This window comes from Aspergillus japonicus (assembly GCF_003184785.1).
Source record: "Aspergillus japonicus CBS 114.51 unplaced genomic scaffold BO86scaffold_41, whole genome shotgun sequence".
NCBI lineage: Eukaryota > Fungi > Ascomycota > Eurotiomycetes > Eurotiales > Aspergillaceae > Aspergillus > Aspergillus japonicus.
The window spans coordinates 173,713-196,022 of NW_020291678.1; the positions used below are offsets into that span (position 1 = coordinate 173,713).

General features: G+C 52.6%; 9 protein-coding genes across 9 annotated transcripts; 6 read left to right on the forward strand and 3 right to left on the reverse strand.

Moving 5' to 3' along the window:
- Window positions 1-422: 422 nt before the first annotated feature.
- On the forward strand, window positions 423-2,764 carry brlA (C2H2 type transcription factor BrlA). The gene is made up of 2 exons (XM_025666243.1): window positions 423-699; window positions 1,214-2,764. The coding sequence occupies exons 1-2, from the start codon at window positions 687-689 to the stop codon at window positions 2,542-2,544; spliced, it is 1,344 nt and encodes a 447-aa protein (XP_025525731.1). The 5' UTR covers window positions 423-686; the 3' UTR covers window positions 2,545-2,764.
- Window positions 2,765-7,443: 4,679 nt separating this feature from the next.
- Window positions 7,444-8,251, reverse strand: BO86DRAFT_145170 (GNAT family N-acetyltransferase). Its single transcript, XM_025666244.1, has one exon. The coding sequence runs from the start codon at window positions 8,117-8,119 to the stop codon at window positions 7,517-7,519; it is 603 nt and encodes a 200-aa protein (XP_025525732.1). The 5' UTR covers window positions 8,120-8,251; the 3' UTR covers window positions 7,444-7,516.
- A 3-nt stretch (window positions 8,252-8,254) lies between these two features.
- BO86DRAFT_145186 (uncharacterized protein) lies at window positions 8,255-9,368 on the forward strand. Its single transcript, XM_025666245.1, has one exon. The coding sequence runs from the start codon at window positions 8,564-8,566 to the stop codon at window positions 9,311-9,313; it is 750 nt and encodes a 249-aa protein (XP_025525733.1). The 5' UTR covers window positions 8,255-8,563; the 3' UTR covers window positions 9,314-9,368.
- Window positions 9,369-9,476: 108 nt separating this feature from the next.
- Window positions 9,477-10,528, forward strand: BO86DRAFT_317527 (T2 family ribonuclease; the record flags this gene model as incomplete). The annotated part of the gene is made up of 5 exons (XM_025668173.1): window positions 9,477-9,697; window positions 9,765-9,943; window positions 10,003-10,118; window positions 10,186-10,381; window positions 10,473-10,528. 5 exons carry the CDS (start codon window positions 9,477-9,479, stop codon window positions 10,526-10,528), a joined length of 768 nt encoding a protein of 255 aa, XP_025525734.1.
- A 774-nt stretch (window positions 10,529-11,302) lies between these two features.
- Window positions 11,303-12,476, reverse strand: swc5 (putative Swr1p complex component (Swc5); the record flags this gene model as incomplete). The annotated part of the gene is made up of 2 exons (XM_025673778.1): window positions 11,303-12,023; window positions 12,100-12,476. The coding sequence occupies 2 exons, from the start codon at window positions 12,474-12,476 to the stop codon at window positions 11,303-11,305; spliced, it is 1,098 nt and encodes a 365-aa protein (XP_025525735.1).
- A 233-nt stretch (window positions 12,477-12,709) lies between these two features.
- BO86DRAFT_411337 (short chain dehydrogenase family protein) lies at window positions 12,710-14,610 on the forward strand. Its single transcript, XM_025674577.1, has 5 exons — window positions 12,710-13,099; window positions 13,178-13,621; window positions 13,726-13,823; window positions 13,905-13,982; window positions 14,054-14,610. Exons 1-5 carry the CDS (start codon window positions 13,003-13,005, stop codon window positions 14,306-14,308), a joined length of 972 nt encoding a protein of 323 aa, XP_025525736.1. The 5' UTR covers window positions 12,710-13,002; the 3' UTR covers window positions 14,309-14,610.
- On the reverse strand, window positions 14,467-15,683 carry BO86DRAFT_145202 (uncharacterized protein). Its single transcript, XM_025666246.1, has 2 exons — window positions 15,124-15,683; window positions 14,467-15,044 (listed from the first exon to the last, which is right to left on the reverse strand). The coding sequence occupies exons 1-2, from the start codon at window positions 15,451-15,453 to the stop codon at window positions 14,625-14,627; spliced, it is 750 nt and encodes a 249-aa protein (XP_025525737.1). The 5' UTR covers window positions 15,454-15,683; the 3' UTR covers window positions 14,467-14,624.
- A 781-nt stretch (window positions 15,684-16,464) lies between these two features.
- Window positions 16,465-18,180, forward strand: BO86DRAFT_449463 (uncharacterized protein; the record flags this gene model as incomplete). The annotated part of the gene is made up of 4 exons (XM_025676716.1): window positions 16,465-16,821; window positions 16,886-17,017; window positions 17,066-17,940; window positions 18,036-18,180. The coding sequence occupies exons 1-4, from the start codon at window positions 16,552-16,554 to the stop codon at window positions 18,178-18,180; spliced, it is 1,422 nt and encodes a 473-aa protein (XP_025525738.1). The 5' UTR covers window positions 16,465-16,551.
- A 2,004-nt stretch (window positions 18,181-20,184) lies between these two features.
- On the forward strand, window positions 20,185-21,949 carry BO86DRAFT_145255 (intradiol ring-cleavage dioxygenase). The gene has a single exon (XM_025666247.1). The coding sequence runs from the start codon at window positions 20,661-20,663 to the stop codon at window positions 21,774-21,776; it is 1,116 nt and encodes a 371-aa protein (XP_025525739.1). The 5' UTR covers window positions 20,185-20,660; the 3' UTR covers window positions 21,777-21,949.
- The last annotated feature ends 361 nt before the right edge of the window (window positions 21,950-22,310 follow it).

Genomic DNA, 22,310 nt, shown 5'->3' on the forward strand with positions numbered 1-22,310 from the left:
CAACAAAGGAACCTCCACCACTGCTTCCCCCCTCTCCGCCAGGCACAACCCTTCGACCTTGGAACACAAGTGCAATATTAGACAAATTTACGCTTCTATCGATAATCCTAAGACATCCCTTCCACTTGACCTGCGTCTCCAAATCAATTGTCTCCATTATCCCCTTGCTGGACTGTACTGTCTTTCCTATAACTACAACACCCTTCTGCTGCAACTGAGACACAGACAACCCATTTCGGCTTCAACCTCAACAACTCGACCGTTATTCTCACCCCTCTCGCACTTACTTCCGCTCGTCGTGGGAACACAGGATTGAGAAAACCGCGTCTAGAGGGCGACTTATCGATCTCCATCCACCCCCATCCGCACCCCCCCCCCTCCATCATCATCGCGGTGATCACGTCTATCCCCCTCCTTTCGTCTACTGCGTCTACTTGCACCTTGTTCGTTGTCTTTTAATCCAGAGACAATCGCGCCTCCTAGGAAACGGTTTGACTCGAGACCAAGGTTTCTACCAATCGAAGACGTCTTTTCCCTCCCCTTCCAGAGGGACTTGTCGCGGTTACTAGAGAAACTCTATAGTCTACATTCCTGGCCTTGCGTAGGCTCACCAAAGGCACGCGACGCGCCTCTTGATTTTGACTCTGGTCCTTTCCCTCGCTACTCCTTTGGGGACTAGCTAAGCAATGACTTCTGACTGTAAGTGCGATCGGCCTTTTGGTTCCCTTCACAATATATGACCGGGAGATTTGTTTATTTCACCTCGCCTGTCCTCCTCCATTCCCCAACCTCGCACCCTCTCTTTCTTTCTCAGCTCTATTCCCAACCCAGGTTGGCCTTCCTTCATTCTTGCAATTGCTTGTGCATCCTATCCAACACATCCTTCGCTCTCTAAGGAACTCATCCTCACTGTCTCTCTCTATCTCTCATTGAGATTGCCGATAATTGTTTGTTGATCGATCTTGGTCTCCCGTTGCCGTTCACTACTTGTATACCTTCCTCAGCGGACCTTGCCACATTCCCTAATATACTAATAATAACCCAACCAACCCGCGCTTGTTGTGTCATATACCCGCATCTGACGCAGTACACATCACTCTTCCACTGCCTTATACTGTTGTTCTCTCCCACCTGCGTGCAGCTCCCATCTGCAATCACCTCCCCGCATCAGCTTGTGTCGTTCCAACCGAAAACTAAACAGTACGTCGGACAGGTGTTAAACACGAAGTTCCTCCTGCCCCGCCTCACAAAGACCGTGAGAACGAAGAAATGAGACCCCAGGGTAGCATGTCTGATCGCCTAACTGTCGAAGTTGATTGTACATCTCTGGGCTCGAACGAGTGCCCCTCCATGACTAGCTTTTCGCCTCTCGATTCACCAAAGACCACGCCTACCAGTGTCTATAGTCACGGGTCATTGCAGTCCCCTGGCTGGCACGAGGGCGGATCATTCCCCAGTCAGGCCTACGAGCGGCACACCGGGTCGACCCCCATGCGCAGTGCTTTCCGCTTGGCTAGTATGACGTCGAACGATGTGATGGGTATGCCTTACTCCAATATGGAGCCCCAGGAGCGGATGCCGATGACCGACTTCTTGTCTGGATATGACGAGAATGTTGAACAATTTTGGATCCCTTCGGAAGCGCCCAAGACATACGAGCATGGAGTACACGCGCTCCCATACCCTCCGCATATGCACCACTACACTACCATGGCTCGCCCGAATTATCGCCAGCACCATGCACCATATCTCCCAGAATCTGCAACCAACCCTTGTTTATCGCGCTCCATCTTCCATCATCAGCATGAACGGATTCCAACTTCCATGTCAATGGGAAATATGATTCCTTGGATGGCCCCGCCCGCCGAATCGATTGCTCCACAGACAATTGCGCCCTCCCAGGTTGCCCCGGTCACCCCACCTCCATCGTACTCGGAATTTCCAGCATCACTCGGTGCCTTCAAGACACACACCCCAGCCACTCCTGTGCGGTCCTGCTCGCTGGGTAGTGGATCTGGATCGGATACTCCCATTTCTCGCCTGTCAGGTAGCATGGACTACATGGATGACTTTAGTCAATCACCTGTCTACCGGGATGGTCTTGTTCGAGTGCAGCGTCAGCCCTCTCGCAAGACTGCCCGGAAGCAAGCCTCTAAGCAGAGCCTGAGCCTGGAGAGCCTCCCGTCTATCATCAAACAGGTGCAATTTAAGTGCAAAGAGCCTGGGTGCAAGGGACGCTTCAAGAGGCAAGAGCACCTAAAGAGACATATGAAAAGCCACTCCAAGGAGAAGCCCCATGTTTGCTGGGTCCCTGGGTGTCATCGCGCATTCTCCCGCAGTGACAACCTTAACGCACATTATACGAAGACCCACAGCAAGCGAGGCGGCCGCAACCGCTACGTCGCCACCTTGGACGAAAACAGTCCCGACTACAACCCAGAGTATCGCGGCCAGCTGACCCCTGATGGGCGACCGCTGTATTCTCAAAAGCACGACGACACCATGTCGGGCACTCGTCATATGAGTGTCGAATGGGACGATTGAAAGCGGGCGGAAGTTTAGGACAGGCGGACCAAACCATGATACCCTTGGCGAACAGGTTGCCATTTCTCCTTTTTGGTCTTAGATGGGGACAGAAACACAGGGCCAGGCAGACCCTGTCGGCGCTTCGCGGCGTTTATTTGTAAAACATACCTGGTTATATATACCGGATAATTTCCTTTGTTGGTTTTGATGTTGCATATCCTTTTTCTTTTCTACAAAGTTCGTTTCCTATCCCTCTTTCATTTCTCCATCCATTGCCCAAAAAACGTGTCTTTGGAACGCTGAGGAGGCTTATCCCCATATCGAATAATAATGCATTGAACGCTAAAAAAAGCACGGCAGAGTTTTTGTACACTTCAAGTGATCGCTGTTTGTCTGCTATGCTTGATCTGATTGATCTTATTGTTGACTACCGACACCCTTATAGGAGCTAATAACCGATGGAGTGTGGGATGGAAGCCCGAAGGAAGACTATGGAACGCCAGTGGAAAGAGAACGAAGGAATGAAAGTGCTCTTATTTTTTCTTTCTGTCAGGTCTGATGCAGCACCCTTTTCCTTTGTCTTGTATTATGATGGATCAAATCTTGACTTTCATTTTTCACTTTTTTTTTATTTTTTTATTTACTCCCCATACAATGTACTTTCAAGTGGGGATTCGATGGCTTAGCGTGGTTTCGAAGATTCCGTTGGATGGGCTGGAACACATCAACTCAGCCGAGGGGTCGGGCTAGCAAGATCGGGCCGAGGTTAATTCTGTCTCAGAATGACAGCCCGTCGTGTCCAGGGGAAGCAAAAAAGATGGATCTGTGTCGAATTGGGGGTCAATGGGTGGATGTGTCATGTCGAAAACATTTAGTTTGTTGAATTGAAAACTGGTGGAGATGTGTACTGTAAGTAACGTACATTCAGTGATGGCTCTGTCTCTCCACAATGGCAGATTCCCCATTGGCGGAAGGTCTGCCGCTTCCCATGGATCTGTTCTATCTTATAGATACCTCAGGCAGGCTAGACTCAAAACAGACAAACACATCCACAGCCCAGCAACTACTGCAATGGAAATGCTAGATCTTCCCGGTGGCTAGTTACATACCGAACATATTGAGAGCAACTTACGTACTAGTTAGCCCCCTAGGTGAGTTAGTACTAAGTATGCACAGTACTATCCTTGCCCTCAAACAGGTGACAATCAGTCAATCTCCTTTTTCTGTCCTCAACTCATCCCCGCATCGCTTTTTTTTCTCTTTGCACCGCCTCGATTACCTCTCGCCTTCCTTCTCCCCGCTCCTGGTTCCAGCAACCGGGATGGCTCCAAGCCTCTGAAACCCAGAAAGCAATAGTCCCACATGCCAAGCTCCGTGGTTATCGAGGTCCGAGACCTGAAGATGATTGATTCACCTCTCTAGGCAGTTATTAATGGTGTTTACAACAGCACATATCTCCGCCTCCATGGGGTAGGTCGCACGGAATGCTGGCATCTGACTCTTTTTCCCCGATCCGTCCCAGATCACTGGGCCACGGCACACCGCTAATCGACTCTCTGCCGTGCGGTCTTACCATTCGATCGGGAGAGATACATACTGAATTCGATGGATATCTCGGGGTCCATGCGGTGGAACATGCCGTCCATCAATATGCACTCGTCTTTCCCTTTTGGACTATTTCTCTGTTCGTGGACGACACTGCGGAACTCCAAATTGCTTTCTGAGTCGCTCTTATACAGAGGCCCAGCAAACCACTGGATACCTATTACCACCGATGATACAAGCTCCGTCTGCACATCTCGATCTGTAGAGCGTACTTAACCATACAGCTGACTAGCATCATAAAGTAGCAGCTCGTCTGTTCTCAAACCCAAGCTTCAAAACTTCTCGACTTACCATCTCGACAAACGATCATTCAAGTGTTGCACATGACAAACGCAAGATCAGCTACACTGATCGGTTCAGCTCCCAGTCATCTACGTGACAGGCCTTCGTCGGACTGACGCTTTTGATGATCAATCATGGCATCAGGTCGAAGGTGGACGTCCATCAAAGATCTTATATATGCAGCTTTGGCTATCATTCGTTTCGATAATGCTACAGCAGTCGAAGTGTGATGTACTGTGGCAGGAGTCACAACCGATTGGCCCTTCTTCGCAAGTCAAGAATCCTGCTCTCCTCTCTCGGTCTCGCGGAACGGCGGATATGGAATGTGTGCTATGAAGTACGCCTCTGGGTGCTCTGTGGCCTCTAGGAAGTACCTGTAATGTACTTCATGCTAGCGGAGTGCCAGCAGAATCCTAGCGTTCAAAGTACCAAGTACTGATTCCTGGTACGTGGGCTTGACTTTTAGCCCGTGACGCGTCAAAATTAGACCCAGGTGCTGTGCAATCCAAGGGAAGAGTAAAGGCTACCCCCCATCACGCGAACTTTTAGTCTTCGGTAACTGATACTTAAGGTGCGTGTGGAATGGAATCCAACCCCTGCCCCTATGGAGATGTGAGATCGTGTTACCAAATGTGGATCGGTGCAGCAAGACTGTCCTCTCCAGATTGACGACTCACTGTAAGAGGCCATGCCGGCTATCGGGAGTTGGCCTTGGCATGAACGGTGTTGAATGGGATAACCATATGCGCATGCATGCTCTGCAGGGCCCGCCCCATTTTCGACTAGTTTGGATACAGCTGGGGAGTTCTTGAATTTCAGAAGCTGTGCCAAGGTTGGCGTTCTAAGAAGCTTCGAGAGCCTGATGTGCGCATGTACAGTATGTACTTGGGCAATGCTTGTGGGTATGTCTACTACATACTGCCTAGGCATGTGTGACTACAGATTGAAAAATGCTACGGGAACTTCTATCCACCAGTCCCGGTCTCTTCAAGAGAGCTTCTGCATCAGATCAGACTTAAATTACTAGGTGGTATCCCAGAGCCACCGCCCATCTACAACCTCTAGATACTACCTCGGAAGCTCCACGCCTCAGCTCGAGTGCTGGTGTGAGCGGGGTGGTTCCTGTTCTAGACGCCTCTTCAAACACGCCATGGGCGATCTCCGTGCCATTCTCTTTGCTCATGCATTTTATAGCGCGATGACCGCGAGATCCACATATCCTCAATGTCTCCACTGGCACTTGCTTTTTTCCCTTCTGGTTCTGTGGTGCTTATGCCTATCAACTTCCACGTATAACTTGATCTACTATGGTTCGTTAGAATCGCAGATGCAACAAGCATCTGACCGAACTCACGAACTCATAGATAGATCTTGCTGATTTAGGATTTGCTGGTTGCTGTCGTACATGGCTTTTCCCACACAAGTTTGCAGGTCGACTGGGCCTGTATACCGCGCTGAGCCCGTAAATTCAAGTCAAGCTTTGCTGTATACGTGAGTAAAACAACCTCAAGTGCAGCTCCTAAATTTGGAAAGCCACAGCAGCCGTTAACTATCGTCGCCTGCCCTACTTACATTGGACTGGACTGGATCCCAGCTAGCGTCTGCTCTCATACGAAACTGTAGGATCGCACGACTGCACATACCAACCCTTCAAATCTTTTCCTGTCTGCAATCTCAACATTCGGGCTTTGCTGCTAAACAGGTGCCGATCACCGGGGATATCCGGGACTCTTTTCCCTGCACTCTCCCATTGCACGATCTACAAAAGCACCGTTCGTCCTTTCGACATCCATTAGTCAGAAGGCACCCACCAAACTATGTACGCCTTTACATATGAACAACGCAGTCCGTCTACGTACTCGGTCAGACCATAGGGCGCCCGTCTGTTGAAGTACTAGTTCCCTTCCCCACTCACGGAGAATCTGCGAGCCTGCCATGGCATCGTCATCTCAGGTGGCTCTCACTATGCCGGACTATCTATTTCAACATAAGCAGTATGTGCCTTAGCGTAGCGACTGCCTTGGTTTGACCAGCTAGTTCTACTTCCATCGAGTTTCTCCCCACTATGATCTGCCTCACCGAGCCACAGTATGGAATACCGGTAATTACCTTTCCCTCTGCGACGGTGTGTGGGGGGAAGCCCAGGGATGGATTGTGGCTCCAGGCTTGGGAGTCAGTTTAATGGAATCAATGCAGCCTAAAAGCAGTAGTTCGAGCCTTCTGAGAGGATTTTTCTCTGTGTGAATAAACCGTCCTGGGTACGTTGTGACAGCTCACATGCAATTGAGGCGTGGTGTTGATTCCATCCATATGTAGTATAGTCATTTATGCCTGGGGCACGCAGGCGATGCTCTGACCTCATCACTAAGTAGTAAGCAGGCAGCAGCAGCACAGACCACCACGCCAAACCTGCTTACCTCAAATCGTATGATTTAAACCACTTCTCCTCCTGCGCGATCCCTTCGTCTTTTTGTTGTCTTCTTATCCTCCTGCTTGCCACTTGTTGTGCTTCCGCAATGAGAACCGCGGACAATGGTCGACTCATCACTACTACCCCTGGCCCTCAACTCTCTACATGATGTTGGTAGAGCGGGCGAATGGGCCCTGCGGGGCGATTAGTGGATGGTTGGTTCAACTCCACCGGGTGACCCTGGGTCCAATGGTCACCTCGGCTATGGTACCTCGATTATCGATGGATAGGAAGTGGTTGATGTTGAATCGATTGGCTTCTCGAACGATGATGACTCTTTCTCTTTGGCATGACGCAGGCGTAAGATGTCTGCTATGAGTGCTCCATTTCAAAATATCAAGCTCAACAGTCTGAGTTCGGAGAGGACAAGTGGCTAGTCGGCAGTCCATACTTGGATGTGTTGTTGGAGGTTCAAAGAACGACAAGTTATGTTTGTGCGCTGTTGGTCTATTCCAAATTTTCTATGTCATTTCCGTAGAAGCATAAACAGAGTAATTCATGCCTTCTTTTTTGTTCTCTTTGAGACAGTCCACCGAGTAAGTCACCAACCCTGGCGATCGGACTCGGCCAATTCGCAGAGGCCAACAATAACCACCACCACCACCACCACCACCACCACCACCACAATCTACATCACTCCGTCCCCCTCAACTCCAACCCCAAAAACACCGTCTCCTCCACCAAAGGCGTCTCATAATACGGCCCGACGTCCACAAACCCCGCGGCCCGATACAACTTCAACGGTCCCTCCATCGTCCGCAGCGTGTCGAGTCTCATGGCCTGATACCCCAGCTCCCTGGCCCGCTGCACCACCGCCTCCACCAACGCCTTCCCCAATCCCATCCTCCGTGCCTCCGGGGAGACATACAGCCTTTTCATCTCACAGTACTTGATCTCCGGTGTATTATGGTCAACATCACCACCAGGACTAGGATCTAGATATTGTGATCGTAGAGTGAGGGGACGGAGAGCTACGCAGCCCAGAGGAATGCTGTGCTCCTCTGTTGTGCTACTACTGCTGCTGTAGGCCAGGAGAAGGTCTCCTCCGTACGCGGCACCGTATTTACCCGGAAGGGAGTTGAGCTCGGTCTCAAAATCCTGGAAGGTGAGGTCGATGTTCAGCCATTGGACGTAGGCGCGGAAGAGCGAGCGGATGGCGGAGAGATGCTCGGGGGTGTGCGCGGGGATGATGCGGTAGGGGAGCCGGGGGCGGGGGTTCGACGTTGAGGGTATCATAGTTTGTGCTTGGGGTATCAATTGTTGGAAGTTGGACGGTTATCTGGTAGAGGGTGATGTAGTTGTCTGATTGCATTGATCTAGCATGTAGCCACTGGCTCTTCGAGTGTTTTGTCTTTCGTCTATCCGATGCCTGGTATAGCGCGTGCTGCTGTGGTGACTCAAAATTGTAGGTATTGTCGTTGCCTCAGGCTGAGATATTGCTTCCTTACTGCAGTGCGGGCCGAGCATCGAGTCTCCTCCTCTCCTACTCCTTCCTACCTCAAGATTATCTTCCGTCTGGCTTGCTGCGACTCGACGATTCGATACCATTCAGATCACTTTCAATGCTACGGCACTCAACTCTGTGCGATACACAGGAGCAGCATGCCTCCCACATCATCTGGCTATCAGGGTCCGAGGTCGCCATGTGTCTCGATCGCTAGTTGACGGACTCTATCTACAATGGCTCCTCGGCCTTATCGGTCGATACCACCCTCACCTTCGATCAATTTATTATCAAGGCATGCTCCGACACATGAGAAAAGTATCGACAAGGCATGGGCGGGGAGCTCCGATGCCAAGTCAATGCCTTGTTATCGTGCTCTGTACTCTTCTGCAGGGATGAATAGACAGCTTTTAATCTACGCAGACATCAACTGGGATTATCTGCTCCGTGCTGGGCTTGCCGGCGAGCTTCCATCAACATTGCACATCGCAAGTGATTGGCGGCAGGTGTTGACACTGCATCCCCCAACATGGCTTCTCCAAGACCATTCGTCCAGCCTGGTTGATGAACAGATGGAGTTCTCCAAATTAAACCGGTCCTCAGAAGCTGAAGATCTTCCCTCCACAGCGAATCAGATCGCCAGCTGCCCCGACGGGAAGAGCAATGCAACCCATCCTAATGCACACTACTTTGACCAACCTTTATCGATTGTTTGGCATCTGCTCCCATTGCTTCTTCTCCGAAGGAGTCCCGTCGTAGCTTCATCTAGTCTCCGGCTGCAGAATGACGCTGTCACGCTCAATTGGCCATTCATCGCCCACAAACCCCCAGTCGCCCTGCGGGTCCTGACAGCATCGTCCGACTCCCGACTCAATTATCGGTCGGTCCTGGCGAATCAGCAATTCCTTATCAGCACATGTTGCTATCAGCCCTCATCAAGATGCAGAGAGGGACTCTCCACCACAACCGAGGGGTATGCGGCTTGAGCGAGGTAGGCCGGGCAATTGTCTATCACCGGCGTATAAGTAGCGCCAACTCCCTCTCTCCTTCTCGTCTGCTATAGCATCTTGTTTTATTTGTCTATCCGCAGGTCGCTCAGCAGCTTCCACATCCTCCTTGCTCGCTTTCACTTCCAGCACGATGCCTCAAATGTCTCTCTCCGCCATGGGTGTTTTCGCCCTGAGTGCGCTCAGCTCCGGTGTACTGGCTACCATCGACACCTGCCCCTCCGACAGCCCTCTCAGCTGTCAGACCGACAACGAGGCTTCCTGCTGCTTCGAATCCCCCGGTGGCTCCCTTCTCCAGACCCAGTTCTGGGACACCGACCCTGTCACCGGCCCCAGTGACTCCTGGACCATCCACGGCCTCTGGTACGCCCATTCTGCCTACTTCACATCGAAGGGGTTCCTAGACTGGCTAACAACAATCGAACCCCAGGCCCGACAACTGCGACGGCTCCTACCAAGAAAACTGCGACGCCTCGCGCGCCTACACCAACATCACGGAGATTCTCGAGGCGCAGGGCCGCACCGAGCTGCTCGAGTATATGAACACCTACTGGCAGAGCGACGATGAAAGCAACGAAGAATTCTGGGAGCACGAGTGGGCCACGCATGGTACGTTCGCTGGATCTGGATGCCACAGCTCCCCCTCAATACTGAACTTCACTTCGTAGGAACCTGCATCAACACCATCGACCCCAGCTGCTACACCGACTACACCGCCCAGGAGGAGGTCGGCGACTTCTTCGACAAGACTGTTTCGCTCTTCAAGACCCTGGACTCTTACACTGTACGTTTCTGTCCCCTTCCCGCCCGACCCACGGGGAAATCGGAGCAAAGCTAATTGGTACGAGCAGGCCCTCGCCGACGCGGGCATCACCCCCAGCTCGAGCAAGACCTACAAGCTGAGCGACATCGAGGATGCCCTCGCTGCCATCCACGACGGCTTCGCCCCCTACGTCTACTGCAGCAGCAAGGAACTGTCCCAGCTCTATTACTACTTCAATCTCGAGGGTAACGCGATCGACGGAACTTATGTTGCGGCCGAGAGACGTAAGTTGAGAATTCTTCCTGCACGAACAGCCTTGGAAACCCGCTCCCCCCGAAAACTGCATGCTAATCAAATGGGTTTCTATTTTTCCAGTGGAGACCAGCAACTGCCCTAGCTCGGGGATCAAGTATCTGCCCAAGTCGAGCTAGATATCCTGAGAAGAGCTGGGGGGACTTGTATCATCCTAGGGCTACATCGTGGAACACTGTTCGTTGAAGAAAAAGAGAGTGAGCGGGTTGGGGAGGGGGGTTGTAAAAAGTTTCGTGGGTGCTTTATTGTACATGCTACTACCTAGTGTGTCCTAAAACTGGTTGATGGAACACATGCCCGGAAAAGCTATATAGCGAGAGTCCACATCATCTATATACGCTAGGAACCCGTTGTCCCTCGTTTGGTCCATTCGTAATTTATCACATGTGCCTTTTGTGTAGTCTCATTGGACGAAAAGCGGCTACCAGTCGGCCGCTGGTGTTGGGGTGTCTTCGTCAAGACCATAACGAATTTCACAGCGTGCTGTGGGAGGCTGGCGACTCCATCGAACCTCATGTGCAGAAGCATATTATCCGGTCCAATCGAGTTCTCTTGCTTCATAAGCGAAGAGCATGGGGCCATGTCAATCTTTTGACATGGCATAGTGGGTCTGAAAGGATATTCACTACGGGCGTAGGTTTGTGCGCATGCGAGATGGTTGGTCCGCCAGTGTGATCGCTTACACGCAGATTATAAGCGATCGTTGCATGTGAAGGTGGCCAGCCAGTCGGCCTTCCAATGCCTCAAACGGGACACGGACAGCAACATCAATATGAGCATCAGAGCGCGCGTGTGGGACGTGCTGATTCTGATTGGCAAAGCTCCGTCCATCCCGAGGATAGCGGAAGTTGCAATCTGTATGCAACGAGAAGAAGCAGTGCGGCTATCTCGGTTCACAGTCCCTTCAGACGCGCATTCCGCCTCTCCTCCTCGATGTTCGCACCCACGCGGTCCAGGAACTCCATGCGGCCATGGAAGCCCTCCTTGGCCTTGCTGTGCACCTTGAGCTCGTCCTTGAGACCCGCACTATCCACATACGCAGCCCAGTCCATCCGCGACTTCTCGACCGTATTGATCTTCGGGCCGCGGGCGTTCTCGTCCTGCCCGGTGATTTCGGCGGCAGGCTGCTTCTCCCAGCTCTTCTTGATCGCCCCGGTCGGGTTGGGGTCGAACCGCGAGACCCGGCGCAGCGGCCTGCGTAGCTTGATCGCCACGTCCTCGGTGGCGGTGGTGGTGGTGGCATCGATCGTCTCGACATTCGCATCGCCATGGTTGGCGAGGTACAGCTTCGCCTCGGCCGAGTCTTTCGGCACGATCTTCTCCTCCGTGATCATCTCCCCGGCGAACTTGTAGGTGCGCTTGATCTTGACCATCTCCTCGGCGTATTCGGACGGTTTCTGCGACTGTTTTGTCTGGGGATCTGTTTCGGTGGAGGAGGGTTCTTGCATCTCCACGTCGTCGCCACTCTGTGTCGCTGGTGCGCCGCCGTCGTTCTTCCCGCCGCTGCCCGCGTGCAGTCCGCCGTTGTTCTCCGGTGCATTCATCATCGCCCAGAGCGCGTCCACGTCCACGGTCGCGCCGTCGATCTTGGCGAGGGGTTTGCGTTCGTCTTGACTAGATAATCCCATCATATAGGTTAGCTATATAGCTATAACCAACAGCCTCTGCGAGGTAAAGACTGGGAACATACGCGCGCATCTTCATAGCCCGCGTACGGACAAAGCCCCCCGTGCCTCCCTCTTCCTCCTCCCCATCTTCAGTCTTCCGCTGCGCTTTGTCTTTCCGGATCGTAGCCTCGTCGCCGGAGTCTAACTCGGCAGTCGCAGCGGAATCTAGCGTGGTAGTGGTGGTCTTCCGCCGTTTCGCCTTGGGTTGTCCGTCTGCTGCTGCTGCTGCCTCGTCGTTGTCCTCCTCGTCCGACGAGGTTAGGCCGGCATCGTCGTCTTTCTGGGCGGCGAAATCGTCGTCGAGTTGGAAGTCCGAGTCCGAGTCGGAGTTGTACTCTTCTTCTTCTTCTTCAATGAGTAGGTCGGCTGCTGCGGGGGTGACTTCTGGGTCGGGCGCCATGATGGGGGTATATTGTAAATTGAGTCAGTAGATGTGCACACTGTAAGCTTCATCGCGGAGAAGGAGACGAAAGCATGAAAAGGTGTAGTTTTGCCAGGCGGTGAGCGATAAGACTAAGGTGAGAGATTATGTAAGTATGCCAGCGAATCATACTCGAGGTGTGCGGAGCCGAGGCTAACTTCCTCCCTTATCGTGATAAGCCTATCGATTCAGACTCCATTATGGAGATGCTACGACTTCAAACTGTGGAGATCATGCTTGGAGCGATATGCGGTTGAGCATGACTCTCTGAGCTTTGTCAAAGAGCTCTCTCTGGCTTACTTGATTATTTCCAAGTCTCGATTCCGAACCCTGCAAGCCACCAAATCCCAAGAGCCGACCATGACGAACGACGACTAATCATAATCTCTCAACCGAGGATGACATGGATCGACAGACCTAGCATATAAGGACTCTTGATGTCGATATCCCATCATTCTGAGATAGCCAAGCTACTCGTATATAGTTACACCTGAAAGACCAAGCAATGGCATCCCCCAACAAGCCTGTCGCCCTGATCGTCGGCGCTTCGCGAGGCATAGGCCGACAAATCGCCATCGACCTCGCGAAGAACAACTACACCGGTACACTCACACTCAAGAATCCCCTCCCACCCTCCAAACCATCACCGACCGTCCAGCTAACCCGGAGCCAAAACCCAGTCATCATCGCCGCCAAATCCACCTCCCCACCTCCCACCATCACAAATCCACAAAACTTCCCCCCGGACCCCAACTCCCCGGCCTCAACCATCACCACCGTCGCCCAAGAGATCAACCTCCGCACCCCAAACACCGCCTTCCCGATCCCCGTCGACGTGCGCTTCCCGGCCCAGATCGATGACTTGGTTGCACAAACCCTCCGCCTGACCGGCGGCCGGCTGGACGTGGTGGTGTACAACTCGGGCGCGATCTGGTGGTCGTCCGTGGCCAACACCCCGGTCAAGCGGTTCCGGCTGATGCAGCAGGTCAACCCGGAGGGGCTGTATGCGACGGTCGCGGCGGTGCTGCCGGTGTTCGAGCGGAACGGGAACCGCGGCCGGATCGTGGTGGTCTCGCCGCCGGTGTACTCGCGGTTCTTTCGGGGGAAGACGGGGTATGCGATTGGTACGTCTCTTTCTTCCCTTTTGGGGGGGTGGTAAGCTAGGGGCTAGGGTGAAGGGAAGAGAGGGCTCTCTGGGTTGGGATGATTTTTAACTGACTGGGAACAGGGAAGGTCGGGATGAGTGTGTTGACGCGCGGGCTGGCGATGGATTTTGTGAGGGAGGGGAAGACGGAGATGGCTATTACGAGTATCTGGCCTGCTACGGTATGGTTTCCCGGTTTCATGCAGGAGAATCATGGGGGATTTGTAGGGGTGATGAGGATGGTGCTGATGCTGCGCAAACAGGCCGTTCAGTCCGCCGCTACGGAGATGAACCCCGCGGGGGATGATGAATCACGCTCGAAAGCGGACTTGAGGAAGCCAGTGAGTTGAACCTTCCTACTTTTACTTATAAGGACTGTTGTCATTCAATAGTATACTGACACAACCGCCAGACTATCTTCTCCGATGCAATCCTCGGGATCCTGAACACTCCCCCTCATATCGTCAACGGCATGCTCGCGCTGGACGAGGACTTCCTGCGCGATCACTGCGGCGTCACGGACTTCTCCAAGTACTCCGTCGTGCCGGGCACCAATCCCCGACGGATGATGCCGAAGAAGTTGCCGGTGCTGGAGGTGGAGGAGCAGGATGACGAGGGGGTGAGGATGGATAGTGCGAAGAGCAGGGGGACTACGTCTAAGTTATGATCGTTTGCTCATACCAGACTGATTCGTTCATACTCTCGCTCAATTGTGCGGGCTTGGGATTTGCAGTCTCCAAGAAGCTTGGAAGCTGATATTAGCCCTTCCAGACGAGAGAATAGGAAGCTAAAGTTTGGAAGACTACATCAGAGATATAAGGTGTCAATGTCAGACTAGCACATACAAATCTGTATCCAACGAGCATTCGCTATATCCCATCCGATCCAACAATACATACATGCATACCCTTTGATACCGTGCTGGAGGAAGCCCCATTCATCAGCCATCATCAACAATATTCGTCGTACAGCCAGACCACCTCTCAAGTCCCCGGATACCGATCAACCTTGGTATCCACCATCCCCACCATCTCCAACGACGGCTTCTCCGTCACCCGCTGCCGCGACACATTCCGCTCCAGCCACAGCCCCGCCGTCGCGACGACGCCCATCACGATCTCCAGCCCGATCAGCACCCCCAGCAACACAAACGAGGCATGGGTCACCGCGCAGTCCCGCGCGAAATGCGCCGGGACGTTACTACTGCTACTGCTGCTACTACTACCCGAAGACGTCTTCCACTTGCACGTCCACGAATGGAGGGTCTCGGTGTCGTGGAACCCGTTGCGGCCCTCCGCACCGGGGCGGTAGATCACGAACACGAACCCCACGAGAGCCGTGATGAAGCCCGAGAGTGCCGTGACTGCGGCGAGGAGGTTTAGCCGGCGGATGTGGGAGTGGGGCTAGACGTTTCGATTTGTTAGTGGGGACTGGGCTTCACAGTTGGTTACTGCCAAGGTGGGGATGGGACGGTGGACTGACCGATGGAAGAAGGGCCGAGATGATGTAGATGAGGGTCTGGAACGCGATCACACTGCCGCAGGCGAGCAGGGCCTTGGCCGGGCGCAGGTCCAGGTTCAGCGGCCACAGGTAGAGCCAGACTTGGCTGTAGCGCGAGGTCTGGCGGTAGTGGTGCAGGGCCACGGCCTCGCAGGCAATGGTCGGGATCGCCACGCAGAAGATAAGGATCGCCAGCCCCAGGCGAATGAGGCGGAGGAGGCGAGTGCGCGTCAGGAACTTGGACTCCGCCTCGAGGGAGGCGTGGGACGTCGAGGTGAACGACGCGGCCACGGTGGAGGATGCTGAGTCCATAGCTTGGAGCTGGGAAAAACTGGAGAGGAGATTTGATGCAGCAGAAACAAGAAGTGAGAGAAGGCACGGCTCTTTCAGTGAGAGTCAAGTGTCAAACAGCAAAGTAAAGTGAACGTGAATTCGTCAAGCAGAAATCGGTCTTGCCAGCAAGCCGGTCAGGCTCATCACCAAAAAGAATTTAAGAAAAAAAGAAGGAGATGGTACTTGAGCAGCAAGAACAGAGTCAGATGCCTGAGGACAGTGGGTATTTATTCCCCATGTCGCGACGCGAGAAAGCGTCCGTCTGTAGCTGCAACGATTCCTAGTTGCCAAAAATAATGCAGCAGACCCTGAGTGCCCACCCTTTGCGGGCTGCAGGAGCGGCCATCAGAGGCTGTTAGCCGCCCAGCAGGATTCTGAGCAGTTCATTTGCTCGTCGCTGCCCTCTTTTCCCCTGAAGAATCGTTCTTCAAACAAGCACCATGCACTCCTGTCCTTCCCGGGCGCTTAGGAGCGGTCGGTGCAACCTCACCACCACGAATCGGGAGCGCGAAGTGCGGGAAAAGGCGTTCTTGCTATACACCACCCTTCTTTCTATCTGTTGCTCGTCACGGACAGAGAATGGTGAATTGTTTCAATTTCTCGAGGACTGTGCTCGTGAAGGATCAAGCTGATATCCTCCATGCTTGGTAGATATCGGCAGTAGAATGGTGGGCCCCCGGTTTGCCTGCAAGATAATGTAAGCTTGTTGTCCGACCGCAATTTTGACAGCTGCAGTAGCACCCACCTGGCCAGGCGCCTACAGTGGCCATGACGAGCTACATGGCAGAAGGAAACGTAAAAAGTGGGAAATGGAAGCTGTCGACCTGTTGTAGGCTATGGAAGTCGAGAGACCGCAAGCCTTGGCGTGTCAAAGATGTACGGAGTACATGCCACACACGTGATATACGGAATAGGTATGGTACGCTGCGAACCTCTTGGAGAAGGGATCATGGATAAGGTTATGAACTTCTCTAACAGGCTTGTTAGGTTGAGAAAGGAGACTATGACATGTGATCTGAGTGACTCCAGTCCCTAGATAGGTAGGTAAGCTTCTCGACTCAAGGAAAGCGGTTCTCAATGTTACCTTCTACAACCACAACCACCACAACAACTCGTCGTCTGCTCCGGGGCGAGATTACTTATTCTGCAGCCAAAGAAATTGAAGCCAATGTACTGCACTCGTTGAGCTATTGGGATCAGCAGAGTAGTTATTTCGAAGTCTTGCGCCGAAAGAGCCAGCTTTTGGAAACTGTGGTCGCACACCATCTCAAGTTGGTCCCGACGAGCTGCCGCATCGCCGAACCAAGCAAATGGCTTTCTGGGACCTTCGTTTGCATCCCCATCTATGTTGAAAGCACTCGGCAGCGCCCCAGCCTTCTACATCGGCTTTTCTCTGCCACACAGGGTCGAGGAGAACGTCAACCTAGGGAACGCTGATGAGAAACTTCTATGTGAAATTGGTACCTACACCTGGCTCCAGCACAACTGCCCAGGAGTCCCCATCCCGCAACTACATGAATACGGGTTATCAACCGGCCAGAACGTAGGTGCACCTCCTCTTTTCATTGGGCTAGCTTTTTCTTAGAATTAGTTTACTGCTCTCGAAAACCTGCCTTTCTTGACTCGCTCGGTCGAAGCCGTTCGCCGCCATATTCTAAGATTCCTGGGATTCCCAGTCCCATTCAAATATGTGGCTCATAACAGCAATTCGGGAAACCTCTTAGGGGTCAGATATCTCTTGATTGACTACATTGATGTGTCAAGGGGTAGGATGCTGTCTGCATCATGGAACCAAGGACGGCATGATCCTAGATTACGGATGTACCTTTTCCGAAGCTTGTCTGATATCATGTTGGTCATTACACGTACTCCTCTACCCAAAATTGGTTCTTTCATCGTGGATGAGAAGGGTTGCTTAAGGCTCAGGAACAGACCTCTTACTCTTGAGATTCAGGATCTGGAGAATCAGCATGTTCCGGTCGATATCCCGCGCGACTTTACGTATTCCACCATCGACTCCTATGTTAGCGACATACTTGCCTTTCATGAGAGTCGCCTCCGTCATCAACTGAATGCGGTCAATAATGTCCAAGATGACTTGTTCCAGATGGCTGGTCTCACGGTGATGAGAGCTGTTCGAAACTTATTCTTCCGTCCCGGTCTCCGCCGAGGCACATTCTACATGAGCTTAACGGATCTCCATCAAAGCAATATCTTTGTCAATGATGACTGGAATATCAGATACCTAGTCGACCTTGAATGGGCTTGCTCTCCTCCAGCAGAGATGATTCATCCTCCGTATCGGTTGACTAACCAATCCGTCGATGCGATTGATTTTGACGCATACAAGAGCCTGCATAGAGAATTTATGCAGGCTTTTGCGGAACAAATATCGAAGCGCTCATGGCAACACAGGAACCAGATCTATTCAATACTCCAAGAAGGCCGGAATAAAGGCACGTACTGGTATGCTCTTGCTCTCGACAGCCCCACTGGACTATTTAGAATATTTTACGACCACATCCAGCCACGATTCTCAAAGGATCACTTAGGCGATGCAGCATTTTTCAAATTACTATGGACTACTTGACGCTCAATGCAGCTAGGTTCATTCAGGAAAAGGTGAAAGACAAAGAGAAATACGATCGGCTGTTGCTCGAAGCTTTCGAACAGGCCCCAACGGACCAGATGCCTATGCATGAATGAAAGCGGTCGTATTTTCCCTCTTCAAGGTTCTGGTTGTCTTACTAGAACGGCCAGCTAGGCATTGGCGTTATTGTAAAATGCCCTACAGACATCAATGAGTACTCAAGGTGAACAAAAAGGGTGGACGATCGCCAATAGTGCAGCCTATCCAGGAGCGACCCAGAGCGAACACAATCCGCAGCTATAATCAAATGAGAGCGCGCAACAGCTCAGCAGCCTCCGACCTTGCGGCTTGTGGAATGGTTCCTATTGTGGTGACAACAATCACGGCCGAGGGGAAAGTATGTAAAGAGGTACTGAAGTCGTGCTTCCGTGGATTGATATGTTCTTCGACGTCGTCTCTCAGCGTGCATTCCTGGTCTTTGAATTAAAGATGTCGATTAAAAACTCTCTAGCGACGATCCTTGTTCAATGGCATAGCTGGTGTTCACAAGACATCTGCTGGTAAGTAGTACGCTGGTTGGTACTAAGTACTTACAGAGTGCATGCTCGATAGCCATTGTGCAGAGGAGTCGGCCTCGAGGCAATAAGCTTCCAACTCTTGACATTGGCATCACATATTGACTCAAAAACATTGCAGAGCTTTGAGGAACATCATTCAACAGCATATCAGTAAGAGGCATATTAGCCTGAATGAAGTAACCAAAGCTGCATTGGGAGGACAGGGGATATCGGTGGTTGCTTGTTGCTACCTGAGTGTTATCAACGAGTCCGCCTTCTGAAGATAAAGAGGGAAGCTAATAGGGTAGAATCACGAGCTGAAGCACTACCTAAACCAAAGCTACCTACCTAGTACTGCTCACTACTCACCACTCACCATCCACCACCCACCACTCATCACTTCTCGTCTCCAGTGAAGCGACAATAGCTCAGTATCTCGATTGAGTCTTTGAGCATCCTCCCATTGCCACTGTCACCACAACACCTAGGAGACTGGCTGAGGTTTGCCCCCTCTCATCTATCCCGTCTGTGTTGATGTCCAGACATGTTGGCCGCATTTCTCCGTCGCTGCGGAGAATTCTCCAAATGAGCCGGACATTTCTGTCCAATGCCCCCTCGTCCTGTAAATGATCATACGCGTCTATACTAAAGTTACTGACTTGTCTAGACCTGACCCCTGTCCCAATCCTTGGCCACCACGCGTCCTTACGCCCGCCTTATGGCATCGTCCTTTGTTCGCACGCAAGCGATCAAACATGTCCAGAGCTCAATACTTACGTCCCACAGGATATTCCAGACTTGCATACTCCTCCCCGCTTTCGCGTAGTCCTGAAACTCATCGGTGTCAGGCCGAGGAGGCGCCCTCGGGTGCAATCGATTGGCCCAATTCGATCCCGTGCCTCCCTGATACCGTGCCAAATCCCCCTAACATCCGCCACCCGAGTCCCTTTGAGTGTATTCGTGGGGCATGTTGATAGCATATGCTTGGCAAAATATATGATCGGCGCCGCCGTCGCTCAACCTCAAGGGCCGAGATCCCGTACTTGATCGAAGCGGGATTTGTCCCCATTAGGACACCGTTCCAGGTGCCGCAGTTCACAGGTGCGCTACTCACAAATACCCGACCTTCAGTCATGTGGTCCGCGCGCCAAGAGCAGATTCGGTTTGCAGTACTATGGAATTTGTCACGGACGTTGACGTATTATCGCTTTGAGGACTGGTGGCCAAATCCCAAGATCCAGGGCTGCCATTGCGCAACACAACCTCAGCAGTACATCAAGCCGGCGGTGCCTAGGGATAGACCAGTCCTCCGCCATCCTGCCCAGACGGCGGACGATTCTCCGCGTGTCGGCCTAATTCTGGGCCACTGTCACTGCCTCATTAACTCCAGGGTTGAGGGCATACAACGGCGGTGTTTGATAGATGGCGGATAAAGATGTAGCCGGAACTCCATCTAGAGCGCAGATCTTCACACTCGTCAGACTAAAGGCAGCCAATCACACCCTGATCAAAACTAATAACACGCGTCGCCCGGGCAAGTGATGTCGCTAGGATGTTTCTCGGTGGTTCTTGGCAGGTGAGCTTCATTGCAGGGTCCCCACGGCCTTATGTCTTGGCATGTGGGAGGGACTCGTCATCAGTCATTGCGCCGAGTATATTGCATCAAATCTAGCGACTTCCTCGGAGAGGTCACCAATCAACACCAGAAAAAGCAGCAGGGGTGCATACGCCTTCATCCCGCTGGCTGTCTTTGTTAGAGACTTTGCCAGCCTTGAGGTATAGTGTCGCTTTGATCAAGGAATTGGTTCCGCATAGCGATTGCGATGTAGCTAGACGGGATGATGAAGCTGGACTGCAGCAAGCTCTTCATTTGAACCTCACTATGGCGATAAAACCTATATAAGAGGTGTGCAAGCCGGTGCAGAAGATGAGATGACAAGCAGCAGCTCTCACTCCATCAGTGACAACTTCCTCCTCCTCGTCTTTTAGGCATAGTCCTTTCGTCTCTGACCTCCTCGCTTTTTTTCCGATATCTCAAGATGCATGTCAAGAACATTGCCAACTTGGCCATTGTTGGAGGTGCGGTCCTCGCTACCGCCCATCCTGGCCACGAAGAGAAGCGCGCTGCTTCCGAGCTCCTGGAATTCAAAGCCAATATGCGTCGCGGGCTCGAGAAGTGCGCCGCTCGATTCGAAAGCAGCGGATTGAACGCCCGTGCAGAGGCTCGTCGTAGGGCCTTGGTTGACTCGCACCGCAAGCGTCTCGCTGCGCGGGATACCTCCTCGGTTCTCGCCACCAACCACAACGAGACCGGCAATGGCATCACTGCCGACTCATCCGAGAGCGAGATCTTTGGCAGTAGCAGCAGCTGCGTCCTCAACCCCGAGGGCGAGACGGGCCCGTACTACGTTCCAGGCGAGTACGTCCGCGCGGACCTCCGCGAGAGCCAGCCTGGTGTGCCTGTGACCATCGAGGGCCAGTTTGTCGACGTCGAGACCTGTGAGCCCATCACCGACCTGTACTGGGACATCTGGAACTGCAACGCCACAGGCGTCTACTCCGGCCTGGTCGCCACTGGCAACGGCAACACTGCCGACACCTCCAACCTCAACGCGACCTTCCTGCGTGGTATCCAGAAGACCGACTCTGACGGCGTTGTCACCTTCAACACCCTCTTCCCGGGTCACTACTCCGGCCGCACCACCCACCACCACATGGTGGCTCACCTGGATGTGACCGTCCAGGAGAACAACACGATCACCGGAGGCACTGTGGCCCATATCGGACAGATCTTCTGGGATCAGGACCTGATCAACGCGGTGGAGGCCACGTCCCCGTACAACGAGAACACGGTCACCCTGACCACCAACGCGGAGGACCGCGTCTTTTCTGACGAGACGGAGAACTCCACCTCGGACCCGGTGTTGAACTATGTCTATATCGGCGACGACTTGAGCGACGGGCTTTTCGGATGGATTACCATCGCCGTCAACGTCTCCGCCACCTATGACCCCAACTACAGCTTCATCTACACCTCCAGCGGTGGCGAAGCGGTTGATGACAGCTCATCCTCAACTGGAGGAAGCTCGCCCGGCGGTGGCCAATCCAGCGGCTCTGGTGGACCGGGTGGAAGCAGCCAGCCTGGTGGCTTCTGAAGCTCACCCTCTGACTTCGCCCTTGATCTCGCAAGAGAAAGAAATTGAGAATGATTTTGTTCGTTTTCTGTTGCTGTGGACTTTGCTTCTTTGTTCTTGTCAAACAACAATCGTTCCAGCTTGATCCGCTCGTTTCGAATCTGTTGATCTGTGCTCATTAGTTGTTATTCTTGACGCATACTTCATTCGTTCTGAGAAATAAGATGCAGTACTCCTTTCAAGTGTCTACCCAATCTGACTCAACTATCCCTAGTATTGGACCATTTTCCCCGGTACAATGTACCTACTGCAGTATGGCAAACACAAAAAAACAACCCACCGTAGGTAGGTAGGTACCTAGTAGGTAGTACGGCAATGTTCACCCCGAAACCGGAGCAGCACCCGCTGACATCACCTGCACCAACCACCACCCTTGTCACCCAACCAATCAAACCCCAGGCGGTCACTCACCCCACACGCGGGCGCGCTATCGGATAAATTTTGGCGGGGAAAAATAAGGGTGGGATTGTCGTAGCAGCAAATCAACTGAGATTC